Genomic DNA, 22,043 nt, shown 5'->3' on the forward strand with positions numbered 1-22,043 from the left:
GCGGACACCAAGGGATCGTCAAGTCAACCGCCTACTTAAAATCCCGGATGTGGATGCCGAACATGCACCAGAGAATGGCAGAAATCGTAGAATCCTGCACAGCATGCCAAGCATCACAGAGACCAGCAAACCCCGAACCTCTCAGCTGCGCCCCCCGAAGCACAAAACGATGGGAGGCCGTCAGTATGGACCACTGCACCATCGCCGGAGAGGGGTACCTGCTAGTAGTAATAGACGAATTCAGCAGATACCCAGAAGTAGAGCATGTAGCCTCGACAAACACCGAAACCACCATCCTCACACTAGAGAAGATATTCGCAACTCACGGCATTCCCAAGAAAATCAAAAGTGACAACGGCCCGTCGTTTGCCAGTCAGGAACTAAAAGAATTCTTCAAAGAGGTCAACGTCAAACACCAACGCATCACCCCGAGATGGCCTCAGGCAAACGGTGACGCAGAGCGTTTCATGGGATCACTGAACAAGATCATCAGGATCGCCAAGAATCAAGGACACCCCTGGCTAAAAGCTGTATTCCGATTTCTGAGGACACACCGTCAAACCCCTCACTCAGCCACAGGAGCCAGCCCAGCGGCCCTTATGTTTGGAGTTCCAATCCAAGCGGAGCTACCGATACACCCGGACTGGACAGCACCTGACCCAGACATCACCGAGATGGAAGCAAGACGAGAAAGACACAATGAGCGTAAAAGCGTCGCCCGACGAGCACAACACAGAGAAATAAACCCGGGGGACACAGTCCTCGTCCGGAACCGGGCAACACCGAAGAAAATGTCCTTAAACTTCGAAGCCCGCCCGTGGACTGTCACGACCACCAACCACAGCATGATCACAGCAACCCGAGGAAAAGAGACGGTGACCAGAAATATCTCCCACTTCAGGAAAGTACCGCAAGACATGTGGGAAGAGCAACAATCGCCCCAGAGATATGAAGTGGCACCCTCACCCCAAGCGCACGCACCACAACAGACCACTGACGAACCGGAAGAAACTAATGGTGAAGAAGAAGCCGCCACGGAAGACGCGCCACGAGAAAGAAGCACCCGGTACTGCCTGAGAGACAAGCCCAGGCCGTCTTCCCGCCTTCAAGGATATGTCGTGAATGAGATATACCGAAGGGAACGGCAGCAAGGACCGAGACTCTCACCTATTCAGAAGTAAGACTCAAAGCCAGAGATTAAAGATTAAAAGAAGGGGGAAATTTTGACTCTAACTTGGGGAGGAATGTGATGTCACGTGTCCTGAGAAGCAGGGTCACGTGACAAACTGCCGCCGGATGTTAGATAATAAAGGTATCACCGGAACTGGCGTCTCGACGCCAGTCCGGGTTTATGCAACTACAGTGGCAGTCGTGTGAGTTATTGCTGCGCCGCCCCCGCGCACCGCGACTCCAACAGGGCCACGCGCGCAGGCCGCATCTCTCAGCTGTCCTGCCTGCAGAGGCCTGCAGGTTTACACCACACACTGCACTGAACATTCCGTTTGTTTGGGAGTTTGATTTGCACGTGGGAGGGGGCGTGGCGATGGGGTCTTTGGGGAGCAGGGACAGGCCAGCATAGTTCCACTACTTCTTTTCGTTCACTTCAACCACTGGTGATAGATCATTCTCCCTTGGCTAGTAAGGAATGGTGTGCTGCGTAAGCATGTGGAGAACTGGCATGCATGCCTGGGGGCAAGTGACTTATGTCTGGCTAGTAGCTTGCAAACCTAAATTGGAAACCCCCTAATCGCGAATGGTACATTCTACACACAGAAGGAGAGAAAGTACATCTTCAGATCGGCTGGAAGCAGCACCAATTCACCTGGGGATGGACTGGTGTTCATCAGCACCAGATGGAAGTACTTGGGTCCGTATTTGGGTTTAAGGTTGTCTATATTACTTATGATGAGTTACCGTCACCTCAGTTCCTTTGGAAAAGGCTTGAGTTGGAGTGAAAATGACGGTTTTAGGAGCTCTGAACGCAACTTGTCTCTTTGCTGAGATTTCTGAGGCGTGCCTCGGTGGTTTTAGCCATAACCAATTATCCATAAGCAATCAAAGTTTCCACTGAAATGTTATCAAACAGGAACTCTTTCCAACCTGCACAGTGCGCCTCTAATGAAGCGGACACCATGAATGTGTAAGTCATAACTTTTAGTTTATTCGCACACGGGGGAAGGGCTTGAAACGCGGGCAAGAACTTCCAGTGTACCGCCCATGTTTTTTAGCCACACGAGGCCCTTTCCTGGGTGCCACCATTTCTTTTTGGGTGCCTCTGCACCTTTGCCCCTGGCTCTTCGCTCGGTTCCCTGCTGCCCTCCAGCCGCATGAAATCTATCACCTGCCCCTACACCATTTACCTGCTGAGCCTCCCGGCTCAGTCTCTCCCGCTCCTTCCCGTCTCTAACCGCCGCCATAGAAAAAAAAGTGACTCGGTTAATTTTCTATTTACTATAGTGGCAGCCATCTTTTTTCCCACTCGCGATTGAGAGGTGTTGCGTACCTGGCCAGTAACGGCGATGAACCCACACTTCGCTTGGGCTTGCCTAGGATCAGGCTGGCAGGCCGTTACAGTTATGCCCCCCACCCCCGACATGTAGGGGATTGCTCCATTAAAGGAATTGGTCATATTCATCAAGACAAGCAATATCATTGCAGGCTATAGGCGGACTGGGAAGGGGGACAAGGCGGCAATTACCCCCGGAGTGGCTGAACTGTTTCCTGGGTCAGAGCTCCAGCATGTGAAAAAAATCATTTAAACTGATAAATCCTTCATAATCCAGGGTGCCTCAAAGGAACCGAATGCTTCAAGGCCTGCTCGGCTTCTGAGAAGATGGAGAGACACTTGTCTTCATTTCAGCAATGTTGCAGATGTACCCAGTCGGCCCCACACATGGGCCTCCAGAGTGAATGAGTAGGAGGGAGTAGAGGCTAGGCGCAAGTCACATGGCTACTTCACCCAGCGGTAATGTATGTATTTAAATGGCACGTTATTTTATCCTTGTTGGTAATATTGGCACTACTGCGACCCATACACGATTGCTCTATTTCAATCCTCAGTAGCGTATCATGGCTCCTACTTGCGAAGTAGGTACGAGTGCATATCTTAGAGTGTGTTCTCAGTTTCATTCTGTAAGATTGCTCCCCTATGCTTTAGTGAATTTCTTGATCATTAATGAGGTTTTTACACAAAGAATGTAATAGAATCCTGAATAGCACCCATGGATGTTAATTTACAGAAAACATTTGGATTTGTATACCCCCTCCTCTTCAGTATAGGGAACAATAAGCCGTTTTTAAGCATAAGGGAAATCAGTCTGTGGTATCTGATCAAGCCTTGAATTTGGCAGACGTTACAATCTGCAGCATTTGCCAAATACCAATACTTTTACCATTACCATCCCACTCTGAATGACTCCCGAAGCATTTCATTTAGGTCTCGCCCAGAACACTTATGTGACCAACAAAAGACACACATGCAAATCAGCAACATATTCATATATAAAGAGACAATCAAAAAAACAAAGATGCAACTACTTTATCCAGTCAAAAATACTCTCAAACATATCACTTCAGTCACACAAATCTCACATTAACACACATACACACACACCTTCCTCGAAAACACAAATAAATATTATAGGTCGCTCTTACTCCCGCTCCATCACCTGATCCTTTGTGGACTCCCCTCGCAGTTACCTCTGCTTCCATGAACTGAAATCTGCAGCTGACTTTCCAAGAAAGTGCATCTTTGGAGCATAATAAAAGCCACGTCCCCTCAGCCTCTTGGGTCTGCATTGTGCATGTGCAGACACTGAGCCACAGTTACTAGCAACGCCACAACCACTGCTGCTCGTCATGTCTGGCAGAGGCTGATCAGCAAATCAAGGTGGTCTACTTTTTACATGTGATCCATGGCAATAGAACGGTGTGAGTGACAAGGAATTGGCGACTGAATGTGGCAAGGGAAGTGGCTACGTGCAAGGTAAATTATGGGGATTGACCTTATGTTTAAGGGATGGAGCAAAAGGGGAATAGAAGTATAAACGTTAATTGAAAGGCATATGGTTGAAGGGGAATCAAGGCTGCAGTGCAAAAGATGGTTAATGAAAACATGGTCAATGAGACAGAGGTACAAATCTGGAATGGTAGGTCAGCATATTGAGTGACTGTTGCTAAGATCTGTGCCTGACTTGCATGACAATGTACCCAATTGTGGGACTGTCTCAATCTCTTTTTTCTGTGAAAGTGATGCATACTTGTTTTATGGACATATGTGACTAAGCCCTTTGAAATCCAGTTTGAATGAACAGTGTACTATTTTGTTCTTGAATAACAACTATGCATACAACTGTTTGTTGGTTCTAATATTGAAGATGGGCTAGGGGGCGATAGAATCATCTCTGCTGTCTGAATCTAAAAATATGGATCCAGGAAGTGAGGGTGCAAACCACTGCATTCCTCAATTGACACATCAAGTGCCTTGTTTTTCTTAGCTATCTGCAGTGAAAGTCTCAATCATGTGGCTTTATAATTTATAGTGTTACTCCATAATTAAATGTTAAACATTTATACAATGTGTACTAGTAGGGAGGCAGGAGGCCAATTGAGTTTCTTATGTTGTGGGGGTGGTGGGTGTTTAGACCGGGTACCTACCAGGCATGGGTTTTTGGTTGTGGAGGCAGGAAGCAATGGAATGGGTCTTTTGCCGTGCCAGCATATGGTGACTATTAAAGCGAAGTCCGACCCCCTGACTAGCTTATACCAATGAATTCTCTAGCTTCTCCACCTCTTTACAATGGTCTAAAAGTAAGTATGTAATGGTATTGAATGAGATTGTAGCACATATAGCCTGCTGTGAAATTGCAAAACGGGACATGGGGACACCTCATGTCCCAGCTTTTCCATTTATTTTCCAATGTCCTGGTGAAATCTATTTACTACATTTGGTCTGTGGGGGTGGTTCCCTGGGGTCCGGGTCTCTAAGAAACAACAAACATAGCTGAAAGATGCTCTGTAAAAGGAAAGTAATGTCAATAACATTGACTATATATACTTCAGAATTTGTGGGTGAGGAGAGTTTGTTATGGAGGTTGAGGCCGCTGCATTGTCTGGCTTGGGCCACTGCACCATGGGCCAGAACATTGTAATAGGCGCCCAGTCCAAAGTTTTCCAATCCTCCCAAGGTTATAATGAGGCCCGTTGTGTCCTCATTAGATTCAAGCCAGTGAGATGGGACTTCAGATTTGATATAAAAACATATCCCAAATGTGGCTTTGTTGTCCATTATTGCTTATCTGTATACGTTTCACTCTTTTGTTCTGCTTAAACTCGAATAATAGCCATGGGATGATTTAACAAGTGGTTCCCGCAGCTACTTTTGTTGGGGGTTTGTTTTTACCCTGGACAGTTTTTAGGACACATTTTGCATTTTAATGGCACATTTTAGCTAAAATATCAGATTAAAAAATCATAGGTTAAAAACATCTAGATTAACGTGTTTTGTAATTAGACTTCCTCTGTTAATAGGACTGCAAATCTGGTTTTCCTAACTAAATAAAATGGAGCAGCATTTCACACTAAGCAGCAGTGGCGACTGGTGAATTTTTTAATTGGACGGGCACAAACATGAACTTTACGGAGCGACCGCACGTAGTATGGGAGCCCAAACCAAGCAAGTCACCAACAGTGCACATGAGCATTTTCCAATGCATTTTCATTATGCCCTTCCCCCTATATGCCAGTATATTACAATTTAAAAATCCATGATGACTATGCCCATAAATGTCCATGCTGGCTGCACCAATATATGCCGGTATTCCCACATACAACTATACACATGTATGGAAAAGAACATACACCAATGACAATGGAATTGGTGTATGTTCTTTTACATTGCTTGTATTTAAGAGGTTAGGACAATACCTCTCAACACCAAGACACGTAGCGGCCTACAATCATATCTATATACTTATTATCAGTACTTAAAATTGTTCTAACCAAGATTATCTAGGTGCACAAGACACTTGGTTTGCCCCAACAGTCTCATTGTATACTCATGTATGCTTTAATATAATGGCAGTAACAATACTATGTGACAACATGTCTTTGCTGGCTATGCTAATATATGCCAGTATTCCTATTGAAGAACACACTCCTTTTGGCTTTGTCCTCAATGCCAGTAAAAATGCCACACCACAGTAAGAATAAGTAATATATCTATCTTCCAGTACATAATACTCCTAATAGTAAGAACTCACAACATCATTCAGAAGTAGGATGCATGATACTGTAAAGGAGTTATAAAACATAAGTTCTTTTAGGAGTATTATCCACTGAAAAGCACACAAGATAGAAAATTAGTTTTTTTTTTAAAGAAACCAGTTAATTATTGAGAAAACAAACAATTGTTATTGATAACAATATGAAGTTGATGAAAATCAATTCCTGGAGAAAAAATGTATACATTTTATAATGCATAAAGATAATAACTTAAGAATGTTCATGAATTGAAAACGATTCAATAATATTGGAATTATTATTGTCAAAAGCATAAAGTACACATACAATATTGTTTTTTATGAAAACTTGTTTTGATGAAATGTTCTGAATCTTATGGAAAAATGGGGAAGAATACTTATTTGAATTGAAATAGGAGTTCAGATTGTTAAAAGAGATTGAAGATTTAATCCTGTATAAAATTCAAGATTCTTATATATGATATGATATGATATGGCATTTATAACGCGTACATACACAAGTGTTTTAAGGCGCGAATACAACATGTTCAGTTAAACATGGTATATTTATGAAAGCTTTGAAAAAATGAACACAAATAAAGTGAACATATTCAGGATGTTTTCTTAGGGAGAGTGTGTTGTCTTTCCAACAGAGGTTTCAGATGATTTTTTATTAATATCACAGTAAGAAAACATGTCTTTGTTGGCTGCTATAATCTGTTGGTTTTTTTCTGTCACTTTCCTCATTTGCACTTTATTCGTGCATTTTTCCTTGTGGTCATTTTCCTCAGATATTCTTTTTTAATATATATATATATGTTGTGTGTTGGTGGTAGGGTATTGGAGTGGTACGTGGCAGGGTGGGCTGGTGGGGAGTGGGTTATATGGGGGTGGGGGAAACCCCCATTTAATAAAAAAACTAAAAACACTGAGGAATACAATCACGAGGAAAAATGCACAAGGAAAGTGACATTGATAACAAATTGTATAAACGGCTGGCCGCTAAAATGAAAACTCATCAGGTTAGAATTGCCCCTTAACACCGGTAAAAAAATGCAAGACCACAGTGAGAAATGTCCAGTCTCCTTGCCCCAATGTAGTAGCCCCCCAACCCCCTCGACTCCAACCCCTCCTCCAAGTAGAGGTTATGGCAGAGAAAAGCCAACACATCAAGTTAAATTTGCTAAGAAATTGCAGTAAAATATGACATGCCACTGTAAGAAAACGTCCATGCACCCTACACCAATGCCTGCATCCTCCATCTCACACAGACGCACACTGCATTGTCATCGTATTCACAGGAGTATTAGCACCCATACAATATTTAAATAATGGTCTCGGGTTCCATGTGATGGCGCATGAGGAGGGTACAAGACAGTAACAGGACATTTGTTTCAAGGTCATAAATGCTGTAAGCACAGGTATGTGGCAGCTATGTTGCTCGATTTCTCCTCCTGTCTCTTCCCAAAGTCAGCTGTCTGTTGTGAGAGGTTCAGTTGTGGATCTATAACGGTCAATAGGGACTGCATGCCATGCAACCTCATTGGCTGTCTGACTCTCAACGTTCTAATGCATGTGCTATTGTCACTTAAGTTTTATCGATTGGAAGACATTCTGCATTTGTACATTAACTAGATAAAGATGCACCAAAAAGGAACCATTAAAAAACCTACCTTCCTCTTCTTCCTGTAAAAATCCATTTGAGTTGTACCATTGGAAGTGTGGCATTGGGTTACCCATGACATTACATTGAATCAAGGCACTCCTCCCTTCTTTAGCAATAATGTGATCAACTCTGGCAGTGATCATAGGCACAGATTCCAGTACGTTTTCTGTGCTATTAAAAGTGCTGTTGTTCATCTCCTCTGCAGCCACCAGACTCATCCACATCATGGAAATGGCCAGAAGCGGCAAAATGGCTGAAGAAAGACTTCTGCTTGTCACATACATCTTGGCTGATTGTCTATCCGGCTTTGCCATGTGAAGGATGTTTTGCCTTTGTAGTGGATAATTCTTATGCGGACCCCGCCGTATACATGGTTATCCTGGCTCCATAGGCTTTATACGAAGGAATACAATCCTAGGAGAAAGAAAATTAACGTATTACATAGGATATCTTTAGCCCCATGTAATAATCATTATTCAGCTTCTGTTGACTAACAAGACACGATTTAAATAATATAGAAGACCTAAAAATACGTGCAAAACTAAATGTTCCCAAAAAATGTTTGCAAAGGCCAGTTTGCCTGAGAAGCCAAAAGTAGCTCCTGGTAACTATTAGTTTTAAGCTAACCAGGCTCTCTTGGGGGAGAAGCAGGAGGTACATATATTCCAGCAATTTAGACTCCTGCTGTAGCCCTCCCCCATAACTGATACAAGGTGAAAAAAAAGCAAATATTACCAGCAAAACGAAATGGGGAGTAAAAATAATCAACAAAAAATAGGAAAGAGTGGGCACAAAGGAGTTTGCTCCCTGCTTCCATTCACAGATTTCTGTGGATATGAATCTTTGGAACCACCAGAGCAGAAGCTCCAATATTACTTTTTGATAGGAAGAAGGACTTTAAGGGAGAAACTAAATCAACGTTTGTTTTGTGTTTATTACTATATGGAAAAGTGTGGATTACATAATTGTATCTGTTTTTGAGATGAAATAGATTTGTACTCACCGAAAATATACCCCCATTAGGAATGGGATGTTTTGCTCCCTAAAAATAATTTTACCCCTAACTTTAAAGAAAATGGGAGTAAAATACTCCTCATTAAAAATCTTAACTGGTACCTTGTACCTAATTTATAGTGGCATGATAAGGGTGCTTCTTATGAGGATGTGGACAGGATCAGTGGTTGTCTGCCCAGTGTGAGAAGGACTATGGTTTGTCCCATCGGGAGTATACAAGTACATTGAGAGCTGCACAGGTTTGAAAATGCTGCAGACCTGGAGGGCACAACTGGGAGATCAAAATAGCTGCACGTGTGCTTAGTATAAAGGTGCTCTATAACTTTCACACAGAAGGAACATTTGCAGTTTATTATATAGCATAAGTTGATATTGCTTAGGTGGCATGCCTTTTTGGACTTGCACAACACCTGTTAACAGCTGTAAAGATGGTGAAGTCCGGATGTGCCACATTACAGTGTGCGTGGTTACAGAAGAACGAGGGAGGACCACTGTGAGGCTACGCCTCAGCTAGTGCCGCTGAGTGCTATGGACATGCCTCGGCTAGAGCCGCAACGTACACCAAACACGCCTCGGCTGGAGCCGCGACAGGCGCACCTCGGCTGGAGCCGCGGCGGGCTGCGCCTCGGCTGGAGCCGCAGCGTACACCAAATACGCCTCGGCTGGAGCCGTGACAGGCTGTGCCTCGGCTGGACCAGCGGCGTGCTCCGAGCACGCCTCGGCTTGGCTTACCTTGTCTTCAGGCCTGCCCAGATGGGAGTGCGCGAAGGGGAGAGCGGCCGACCCGCCACTGCCGTGCTCCTCATGGCGACCCCAAGGCTAACCATGGTGGGAGGGAACCACCCAGCAGCCGACCATGCCCCTACTCAGCGCGGCCACGGGCACATGACCGACGCGAGGGTCTTCCATTGCTTAAAGGGGAATGGCAATACGCCGGGACGGCGTCCTTTAAGGGAGGCGGGTCAAGGCCTCATGAACCAATAGAAAGGGGGCTAGGCTGGACGCTCAGTGATTGGTGGGGCCCTAAGCCCAGCTGCTCTGATAAAAGCGCACCAAACCATTCTGATGGGTGTTCGTTCTCTTTCCACAGGATATCGGGAAGAGAGAGGAGGGAGAGGAGGGAGAGTCAGAGTGGTGGGCCTATCCGGATACTAAGGGATAGAACCAAGCTCGGACTAAGGCCAGCATACTCTGTGAAGCGAAGACACCGGTGAAGCAAACCGGAAGGACTTGTTTATTTTGTTACCTTGAGAAGTTTTCTGCCTTACCAAGAATAAATATACTTTCATCATCCGCCTGTCTTCCGTCTATAATTCCACACTGACGACGAAGGTGGGATTCTAGACAGCGCTATGGAACCTCTGATTAAAACCCTGGCCGAGGGCCAACAGCAACTACAGCAACTGATCCAGCTGCAATCCCAACAGGCAGCCGCGGATAGGCAAGCCTTTCAACAGTCCATTCAGTTACAGGAGCACCCTACAATCCAATGCCCAGGACAAACAGCATGAGACGATGTCCCGTCTCACAGATGCCGTAGCCAACACCAGAAATCAACCACTGGTACCTTCGGCGCTCCTACAAAAATATAAGGAGGGAGAAGACCCTGCCTTTTTTTTCACTAGTTTCGAAAGGATTGCTAGGAACGCACAGTGGCCGCCGGATCGGTGGGGACAGTACGTTGCCCCCCTCCTGTCTGGAGTGATGCAGGGCGCATACCAGGCAGCGAATCCCAACGGCAACACCCCGTATGGGGAGATTAAAACCGCAGTGCTGAATCGCTTAGGCCTTGACGATGAAGTCTACCGAATCCAATTGAGGGAGGCCCGTCTCAAGGCTGGGGAAAGCCCGCGCCAGCTGTTCTATAGAATAAAAGACCTGGTTGAGAAGTGGCTACTGGCTCCAAACCCCGCTAATCAACCATTGCTTGACAAAATCATCTTGGAACAGTTCATAGAAGCCCTACCAGGGCATATGCAGAGGTGGGTCAGACAGCACCACTGGCCCTCCCTAACCGAAGCCGTGGACATTGCGTCGGCATTCCAGAAGGCCGGCCAACCCCGACTACAGCCTACCGGAGTATCTGCCCACATAGCCATTCCAGTACCCGACCCCCTTATGAGTAGGGGCAGCCGAGCCCTGCCCATACGATGGAGATCCACCGTTGAGAACCCCAGGAGACTAGAGGACAAGAGACCAGGAATAGACGAGAAGACCCCGATGTTGACCCCTGGTTATAAACAGCCGCAATGCTATGACTGCAATGAGTGGGGCCATATCGCCAGATTGTGTCCCAGGAAAAGATCCGTTGAGCCAATGGACATCGGTTACCAGTGCCTCCCGGGTCCTTATGTGGTGGACATCCGAGTCGACGGCAGACCAACACACGCCCTCCTGGACAGCGGCAGCAGGCAGACCGCCATATCACCAATGGTGAGTAACACACCCTGCTTATCTAATATCACGGTACTTATTAGATGCATTCATGGGGACATTAAGTGTTATCCGATGAAGGATGTGGTGATTGACTTAAATGAAACATCCACTCCCTTAAGGGCTGCCGTCCTACCATATCTGCGTGCCCCGGTGGTGATCGGGACCGATCTCCCCAACTTTAATCAGGCACTCAGGGCCCTAGAGGAAAAGGAGAAGACACCACCCGAACCGAAGGTTATGGGGAAGGCCTCTGGTTCCCGGGAATCCCTCCCCAGGCGAAAAAGGCGGACCCGGACGGCCTGGTGTCAGGCTAGTTATATGACACGTCCCATCGATTGGAAGTTGGAAGACAACGAGGACACCATACGGATGGAGACCCTAACCGATCCCACTCTTCGAGTAGCCAGGGAACGGCCGCCCAAGAAGGGGAACCCAACCTGGCTGGTGGTCCAGGATTCCTCTTACTTCAGGGTCTCTTGTACCGGAAGTATAAGGGGGACGACGATACCATGAGGGAACAGTTGGTGCTTCCAAAAGGTCACCGCCCCCTAGTGCTCCAACTAGCCCACAACCATCCCTGTGGGGGTCACATGGCCTCTCTTAAAACCCAACAAAACCTTTTAAAGAGGTTCTACTGGCCTGGCATTTATGGGGAGGTTGCCCAATTTTGTAAAAACTGTCCCACTTGCCAGCTAACCAGCGGGGTCCTACCCGCAAAGGCGCCTCTACAAAAGATGCCTCTCATAGCGATCCCGTTCCAGAGGATCGGCATGTATATAGTTGGACCCCTGGAACCCACCAGCCGGGGATATAAGTACCTATTGGTCGTAGTAGACTACGCCACCCGATACCCGGAGGCCTTCCCCCTGAAGGGGACGTCGGCCCGAGTGTTGTGCGACCAACTGATCCCGTTTTTTGCCCGAGTAGGGTTGCCTTCAGAAATAATCACAGACCAGGGTACCAACTTTATGTCAACCCTCTTACGACAGATAAGTGGACAACTCCAGATCAAACAATTGAGGACCTTGGTATACCATCCCCAAACTGATGGACTGGTAGCACGCTATAACCAGACGATTAAGAAAATGCTACGAAGGGTGACGGGACCAACCAGGAAAAATTGGGATAGGGTGATCCCTTTGGTGTTGATGGTGCTAAGAGACACCCCCCAGTCTTCCACCGGTTTTTCCCCTTTCAAGCTCTTATTTGGGAGACAACCAAGGACCATACTGGATCTGGTGAAGGAAGAGTGGGAAGCGGCTGAAGAGGTGTCCTTAACCGAGTACACCGAGGAGCTAAAGGAACATCTGACTGCGTTACGCAAGCTGGCCCTAGCCAACCTCAGCCGTGCCCAAACAGCCCAAGAGATGAATTACAACAAGGGGAGTCGTATGAGAACCTTCAAGCCAGGAGACCAGGTACTGGTACTCCTACCTACCAGCGCCAACAAGCTGTTGGCCAGATGGAGAGGGCCTTACAAAGTCACAGATGCACTAAGCCCAGTGACCTATCGGGTGCATCAACCCGACCGGGCAACCCCAGATAGGGTATATCACATCAATCTTCTAAAAAAATAGAACGCACCTCTCATAAGCGCCTTTGTAAACATCGAGGAGCCAGAATCAGAAGTGATCCTGAATACAGACCCCGATTCCCTGGAGGCTGTCAATTGGGGAGACGCACTGACCCTGGAGATGAAGGAAGACGTCAAAAGCAGGCTGTCGCCCTATGTCAACGCCTTTTCCGCCTTACCTGGACGTACTAATGTACTAGTACACGAGATCAAGACGGTACCCGGGCCACCCGTGAGACTTAGGCCTTACCTGATTCCTGAAGCCCGACGGAATGTTATCAAATCCGAGATGGAGGAGATGCTGCGGATGGACATTATCGAACCCTCCGTCAGCGTATGGTCATCCCCCATAGTGCTGGTTCCCAAACCAGATGGCTCGGTCCGTTTTTTTATGGACTACAGACGATTAAACACAGTGTCCAGTTATGAGGCTTATCCAATGCCTCGAATGGACAAACTTCTAGAGGGCCTAGGTGCCGCCCAATACTTGAGCACTCTAGACTTAACCAAGGGCTACTGGCAAATACCCCTTCACTCCCAGGACAAGGAGAAGACTGCCTTCTCTACACCAGAAGGACTATACCAGTACAAGGTTCTGCCCTTTGGACTTCATGGAGCACCCACCACGTTCCAGGGATGGATGGACATCATACTGAGACCGCATGATGGATACGCTGCTGCTTATTTGGATGACATTGTGGTGTACAGCCGTTCCTGGAGAGAACATCTGGATCATCTGGAACTGGTAGTGGCCGATTTGCACAAAGCAGGGTTACACATCAACCCCAATAAGACTACGTTGGGAACCCACGAGTCCAGATATCTGGGACATATAGTGGGTGGGGGTATCCTGAAGCCTCAATTGTCTAAAACCCAGGCCATACTTGACATACCGACCCCCACTAACAGGAAGCAGATTCGTGCTATCCTGGGATTGGTCGGATATTACCGGAGATTCATCCTCGACTTCTCCTCGGTGGCCGCACCCTTGACCGATGCTTTGAGGCTTCGGGGAGTTCCGAACCTGACCAACAACCCGAGGGCCCTAAACGCCATTGCGTACCTGAAACAAAGAATCACATCGAACCCTGTCCTATGCTGTCCGGACTTCCAGGAGCACTTCTTTTTGCAAACGGATGCCTCAAACCAGGGCCTGGGGGCCGTGCTTTCGCAGGATAAAGGAGGGGACCTGCAGCCGGTGTGCTTCATCAGCCGGAAGTTACTGTCCCATGAGATGGCCTACTCGACCATTGAAAAGGAGTGTCTGGCCATCAAATGGGCCGTTGACTCGGTCCGATACTACCTACTGGGTCACCGGTTCACGCTCTACACCGACCATGCACCCTTGCAATGGCTGGCTCTACATAAGGACACGAACCAGAAGGTTCTCCGCTGGTTCCTCTCACTCCAGCCTTTTGACTTCGTCACGTTGCACAAACCTGCGAAGTTCCAGCTAGTGGCTGACTATCTGTCCAGGTGTTCTCCCTGGCCCGATCGGCCTGGGATTGGGGGGGGGGGATGTGTGAGGCTATGCCTTGGCTAGAGCCGCGGCGTGTTCCGGACATGCCTCGGCTAGAGCCGCAACGTACACCAAACACGCCTCGGCTGGAGCCGCGACAGGCTGCGCCTCGGCTGGAGCCGCTGCATGCACCAGGCGCGCCTCGGCTGGAGCTGCGGCGGGCTGCGCCTCGGCTGGAGCCATAGCGTACACCAAACAAGCCTCGACTGGAGCCGCGACAGGCTGCGCCTCGGCTGGAGCCGCGGCGTGCTCCGAGCACGCCTCGGCTTGGCTTACCTTGTCTTTAGGCCTGCCCAGATGGGGGTGAGCGAAGGGGAGAGCGGCCAACCCGCCACCGCCGTGCTCCTCATGGTGACCCCAGGGCTAACCATGGCAGGAGGGAACCAGCCAGCAGCCGACCATGCCCCTACTCAGCGCGGCCACGGGCACGTGACCGACGCGAGGGTCTTCCATTGCTTAAAGGGGAATGGCAATACGCCGGGACGGCGTCCTTTAAGGGAGGTGGGTCAAGGCCTCATGAACCAATAGAAAGGGGGCTAGGCTGGACGCTCAGTGATTGGTGGGGCCCTAAGCCCAGCTGTTCTGATAAAAGCGCGCCAAACCATTCTGATGGGTGTTCGTTCTCTTTCCACAGGATATCGGGAAGAGAGAGGAGGGAGAGTCAGAATGGTGGGCCTATCCGGATACTAAGGGATAGAACTAAGCTGGGACTAAGGCCAGCATACTCTGTGAAGCCAAGACACCGGTGAAGCAAACCGGAAGGACTTGTTTATTTTGTTACCTTGAGAAGTTTTCTGCCTTACCAAGAATAAATATACTTTCATCATCCGCCTGTCAACCGTCTTTAATTGCACAACCACCTACAGTAAGATCCTTAATAACCTAGTACACAACATGGGGGAACCAGGGGAAACGGGGACAGCGGCGGACGTAGCAGACCTTTCCACAAATGAAGATGATATCCAGGGGAGGGTTTGCAACGCTAGGCTTTCGAAACAGACAGTTCAGTGACTCAAAGAAACCACTTTGCATTTTTGTACGTGGTAACCTGGCCCGAAAAGTGAAGCAAATGCCCTTTGTTAATACTTGGGCCCACAGTGCGGATGCAGTTATCAAGTGCTACATGTGGGAAAGCCATACATGGCAGTGCTACCATCGTACAGCGTGTACCAAGGGCCCAGCACAGCACTGCTACTTCATACTGTTAACAAAGCTGTATTCTTTATGAAAAAACCAGGGAAGGAATTCTGTGAATTGACTAGTGACTGCATGGGACCGCAGAATGTTTGCTTGGTGGCAACTGTATATTGTTCTTGGACTGGGGCCGAGAGCGGGTCTGACTCACAGCCGGGCCAAAGATCCTGCTGGTGGTCGACTAAGGCTTGATGAGACCAGTGTGGGCTGGGTGGACACAGAGGCCTACCTAGCTGATGCGGCTTGAAGAAGAAGCCTACTGAGGACGCTGCCCACTCTGGGGCACTAAGGCACGGACTGGCAGCGGAGCACAAGGGCCAGAGCGCTGATAAAACTAAAAGGCCCTTGGAGCCCTCACTGAGCTGGGGACAGTGCTGACAAGGAGCCGCATTCCAGCAGTCGACAACATGCCATGGGCTACACGCCGAGAGATTCACAAGAGGAGCCATCGGAGAACAGCTCCCCGGATGTCCTAAGAACACTGAGGCAGTTGAGCCAGACAGGCACCAAGGATTCGCCGTTGTCTGAGCCTGACACATGAGGCCCCCGACAGCCATTCAGTGCAACATAAGGAGATGGATCTGAATGCAGGAGATTTCAGGGCAGGTAATGAAAATCCGACTGGTAAACGAGGGCATTGGTGCTGGTACACAGTCATAATGTTGAATGGAGATAAACAGTGGCAGCTAAAAATGAATATTCCTAGGGCAATGATAAACATCAACGGGCAGTGGGCACAAGCATATACATTGGGAAGGTGCATGAGGGAGGGATTCCCCTATCACCAATTGTATTCACCCTTGTGTTACAACTATTTTCATCCCTATTCAGAGATCATAATAGCATAGAGATCTACAGCTATACACTCATTGGCTGCTTATAGCTATGTATGCAGATGATATGATGCTGTGAATCAGAAAGTGAGTGAATCTTGCAGGACTGCGCCCATTGCCATTGAGTGCTAGATATCACAAGGAGTGCCTAGTGACCTGTCATCTGAATACTGCACTCCATATTCACTCTGCATATGCCCATTCAGCAGCTTGGCTCAGTCCCTACCATTGAAGCCCTTGAGAAGGTGATGGTGATGTACCTGTTTGCACATTGCATTTTTAGCCTTTACTGTGAATCTTGAAATTAGGTGAACCCCCATTACCATGGGTAAAAACATAAATACCCATACCTACCTACTTACGATTGGACTCTTCATCATCATGGCCTTTGCCACCTCGAAACACAAGCTCACTTATAGACAGAAACATGAGACTTAGGGCAAGACTACCCTGCATTTCTGAACCCAAAAGAAATAATATAAATAATACCACTGGACGCCTCTCTACCTATGACTACCTAGCTAAGCGTGCGCAGACATCCCAATCCCGGTGCCTGCCCAATACTACACAAATAAGCACCCGAGCCAAAATAGACACTTAATCAAACCGTCACACAAACCTAACCCTAAGAGTACCCTGACATTAACTGTGTCACTCATCAACGCCACATCCATGGTAGCCCATGCCACCAAAATTTCTAACATTCTAAGCAACGGCAGCCTTGACCTACTTGCCATAACAGAGACTTGGCTCCACTAGGTGGCAGGACCTACCCTAATGTTAGCTGTACCTGACAGCCACCATATCCTCAGAGTAGATAGACCTAATGCTATGGGCAGTGGCCTAGCCATCATCTCTAAAACTACCTTGCCTATTAGGCTTGCCACTTCACCACCTTGTTCATCCTGTGAAATACTCACAGCCAACTTGCTGTTATCCAATAACCGCACGTTGACCATCCATTTGATTTACAGGTCCACAGGACCATTAGGAACCTTTGAAGATGACCTTACCAGTCTTATAGCGAATAATACGCAAAAGCACTCCCAAACTTTGCTGATGGGCGATTTCAACATCAGCCTCAATGACCCAGACAACAAGCATGCCCACTCAATAACAGTCTTACTTAATGACCATGGGCTCACCCAAAAAGTCCTCTCACCTACCCACATCAAAGGTAGAACCCTCGACTGGGTATCCGAGCTTAACTGCAACATTGCCATCACCGACATCGTCCCACAACCTTGGACAGACCACTACTTAATCAACTTCACTGCCACACTCGATCTGCTCAGCCCCAAAACTAATCAGTATGATACCCCCCTACCTACTATTAGTAAAAAAGATATCACTGCTGAAAAACGTATCCCGCTCCTCCTCCCCGCTATCAATGGCCTGGAGAATAACACCGACCCAGGCACCTTAGTGGACACCTTCAACAAAGCTATGACCACTACACTAGATACCATTGCTCCAACTAAACTGCGCAAAAGGCAAATAGGAAGCACACTTGAATGCCTGGTTCACACCCCAACTTAATGATCTAAGAAAGCAGAAAAGAAAGCTGCAAACTATCTGCAACTCGCCTACTGACAACAGCAAATCCAAATTAGCCCAACTATCCAAACGCTATAAGAAAGAAATCATTAACACAAAAAAAATCTATTTTACGACAGAATCACAAAAGCCAAATCAAACACGAAGGAACTCTTTTCCATCCTCCGGGAAATGGATTCCCCCCTACAACCAGTAGACAATGTCCCAAAGTACAAGACATGGTGTACTAACATACAAAACACCCTATCGAATAAAATCTCCACCCTCCAACTCAAAATAACCAAATAAAAAAGACTCTCTGCCCCTCTCTGATCAACAAACACCACCGCCCATGGAACACAATACTAGTCCGCCTTTCCGCTTCAAAACCATCTCAATCATTGATACTGAAAAGGTCATTCTCTCCCTGAAACCCTCCAACTGCAAGGGTGACAGTTGCCCAGCGCAAATAATAAAGGATACAGCCAGAGACTTAGCCCCTTTTATCTAGAAGCTCATAAACTCCTCCTTTAAAACAAACACAGTACCTACCAACCTGAAAGAATCCTGGGTACTCCCCTTACTCAAAAAACAAACCCTCGATCCCTCTGTCCCCACTAACTATAGACCCATCACTACTGTACCTTTCCTACTCAAAATTATTGACAGAGTAGCCTACTTACAAATTCAAGACTACTTGGAAGCTAATCATCTGCTAGGCTCTTGGCAATCGGGATTCCGCCCTCTCCATGGTACTGAAACAGCCTTGCTAGACCTTAAGACAAAAATTGAGGAGTTAACGGATAGTGGCAAAACAGCTTTGCTACTGCTGATGACCCATAACCACCGCTCCCCCCATTGCCACTACACCCTGACAACCACTGCACCTAACATTACTACTGTGACTTACACACTGGACCTGTTTGTCCATAGCCATAGCCGTAGGCATTTACTAAATCTACGGAATGTTTAGTCGGACTCTTGTCCTGTATCTGATCAGTTATACATTTCCATGCTCCACGAATGGCAAATGTCTGTACTGTTTCATTTACTGTACTACACACTGTATTCACATGTATGCACCAGCCTGCGGCAGGCACTGTAACTAAGCATTTAGAATTCTTGTACTGTTGCGCCCAGCTGCCCAAGGACTTGGTGTGCATTATCAAATTAATATACAAACAAACAAGGCATCTTCCTTGTTTTCTGAAGAAGGGTTCGTCCCAATTGAGTTGCCTTCCTTCCTCCTCTGCTGCTGAGCAGTGCAACCCTGCCCCGTTTCAGCGTCCTGTGTGACATTGTGCACCCGATTCATTTGCACTTGTCTTGCTGCTAGGCCGCCTGGTGAGTTCATTGTGCAGTTTCTCTGTTTCTTTCTCTCCCTCTTACATCTTCTCGGCACTCTCCCTCCATGGTGCTCTCCATCTCCCTTATCTACTCTAACTGCTACTTTATCACCTATCCTACATCTCTTTCGAAGCATGGAAGGAAAAAGTTCAAGAAAGATCTGGTCTGCAACCCAGGCCTGGCCATCACCGACACCTACGTCAACATTTCTTCCAGGCAGACTGTCACTGACATCCTCTTTGTTGCTCCCTTTCCGGACCTATGAACTCTTCATATGGTCTCAGTCCTCTCCCCTTTTTCTTCTTTACCCATTAATGGTGGAACCAGATGGGAAGTACTCTTGGCACACTTTCCATCCTCTAGGTGCATTATTAATGTCTACCAGAATGACACTGTCGTGGCCCAGGGTTCTCAGTCCAACCTCCTCCTTCTTGACAGGCGTCTTCTGTCTCTCATCAACTTCCTCCCATCTCCTGCCACTTCTCCCTCTGCCACGCCCTGCCCCCTTCGCTACCACCGACAGGTGTACCTCATCCCTGTACCCCTCCTCGGAAGTGCAACCCTACAACATGACTTCAGGGTCTTCGTCGGGATGATTCTCCCTCTTGTTTGATCACAAAATCTATTTAATGATTTCCTTCGCAGATGTTCAATCTGCCATATGGGTTATTCGCCCACAAAACATATTACATTGATGTGAATTTCAATATGCACAACAGTTCTTTATAATTTCTGTTTGATCATTATCATATGCAAATCTTCAATCACTGTATTGTATTTTTAGTGTAGCTATATTTCAATTTTTCCTTTATAGTCACTTCTTCTGTTGTTGCTAGTGTTTGTTACACCCCAGTGGTCCGCACATCCTTATTCTTATTAATTTTTACTCATGTTCATTAATAAAGGACCCCTTCGTTGGCCACAATTTGATGAGCGGCACTCTCGCCAAACTCCTGCGTTCCTTCGTTATTCAGTTTTATTGTTTTCCAATTCGCCCTCTTCAATGTTAAATAGGACGCAGCATGCTCTGCAACACAATAATCGTTGCATCTTCCTTACAAATATACCCAGCTCTCTTTAATGGTGCCATTGTAAACCCTTTCGCTGATTGGTGGAAAGACAAAAGGACTTAAAAAACCAATGGTGAGGATGCATCTACCACCGCCCCATCATTTTGACACAGTGGCACACCGCAGTGTGGTGGCTAAAGGGAGGCATCATGTTTTACTCACTAGAACAAGATTAAACATCCTGCCAGTAAGAGCTGGAACTGTGAAATGGGGTGGGCTAGACTTGAACAGGGCTCGTGCCTGCCAATGTAGCTAGAGTGATTGTTTATTTCACTTCTTTTTATAGCCACTTTAAAAAGAGCAAAGGACACTTTATCGTGTCCCGCTGTTGAGGACAAGTTGCCTTCAATTGTACAAGCATGCATTTGTATACTTGCTGTTATTAGGGAGTGCTTACCTTTGCTATGCATTGGCCATCCACATTGAAGTAGGAGAAGACAGTTAAAGGATTTGCCCATGGTTTGACTGGAAAAACAAATATTCTAGTGGCTCTCTGGTTTATTGGATTTTGTTATTTGTGCTCCAACGATTCCTAAGTGCTCACCACTTTATGTCTTATTTTGGGAGCAATGAGTCATATGTTTCGAGTTTGGTAGACTACGGGTCGATTCATGGAAATAATGTGCGCTGAAATTTTCAGGGCGCAAGCGTGCGAAAGCGTGCGAATCGTAGTGCCAGTGCGAAAATCGCTGCGAAACCCACGCACAGCGATTCATGGAAGTCCGTGCGCGAGGAAATTCCAGGATGTGCGCCAAAATACTGCGTGGCGCATGCTGGCGCACACGTATTCAAACCGCGTGCGCTAAGCGCACAGCGAAAGCGCACATAGCACGGTGCACACAACAAAAGTAGGCGTAACACGGGGCGTGACACACAGAATGGGGAACAATGCGTGAAAATGAGGGCGTCACGGGGGAAGTACAGGAGGCAAGTGCGCGGAACGCCCACACGCTCGCCTACAATACGTATTCATGGAATCGAATAGGGCAAACCAGCGCACGGGCAAAGACACGCACAGGCCTAAACACGTCCACCACACGAAGGCAGGCGGTAGCGTCCCTGCGCATGAAAGAAATGTGCACCAAAATGTGCGCTAACAAAAAGGACGTGTATACAGCCATGATGAATGTCCCATACTGTGGCCCTCTAGGACAAATGACGTGCAAAGGGGTACGCGACAAACACTGACACCCGCTGTGTGAAAAATAGCGTGTGCGTGTATTTCGGGGGTGCGCGGGAAGTTTCACACGCGATAGGCCTTGGGCAAGAGGGGTACGTGTATTTCAGGGGTTTGCGTGAAGTTTCACACGCGATAGGCCTTGGGCGAGCGGGGTACGTGCATTTCAGGGGTTCGCGTGAAGTTTCACACACGATTGGCCTTGGGCGAGCGGGGTACGTGTAAATCTGGGGTGCGCGGGAAGTTTCACGCGCAATTGGCCTGGGTACGTGTATTTCTGGGGTGTGTGAGAAGTTTCACAGGCGATTTTGCTGTCAGAGCAGGGAGTGTGTATTTCGGGGGTGCGCAGGGAGTCCTACACGTGAATTGGCAGTGTGGGTCCCCCCAGGTGTCCCCTCTACCCCCTCCACAACCCCTGCAGGCAGCCCACACCCCTGGT

The 22,043-nt window shown here is 47.5% G+C and overlaps 1 protein-coding gene across 3 annotated transcripts in view; it reads right to left on the reverse strand.

Annotated features, from left to right (window-relative positions):
- Positions 1–22,043, reverse strand: part of MFAP3L (microfibril associated protein 3 like) — a 317,911-nt gene that overhangs the window by 212,561 nt on the left and 83,307 nt on the right. For all 3 annotated transcript variants that reach the window (XM_069631408.1, XM_069631409.1, XM_069631410.1), the window contains exon 2: positions 7,913–8,319. In XM_069631408.1, coding sequence (XP_069487509.1) covers positions 7,913–8,219 — 307 coding nt within the window. In that variant the 5' untranslated portion in view covers positions 8,220–8,319. The remainder of the gene's footprint in view (positions 1–7,912; positions 8,320–22,043) is intronic.

Source organism: Ambystoma mexicanum, chromosome 6q, assembly GCF_040938575.1.
Source record: "Ambystoma mexicanum isolate Mex_15411 chromosome 6q, UKY_AmexF1_1, whole genome shotgun sequence".
In the NCBI taxonomy this organism is placed as follows: domain Eukaryota; kingdom Metazoa; phylum Chordata; class Amphibia; order Caudata; family Ambystomatidae; genus Ambystoma; species Ambystoma mexicanum.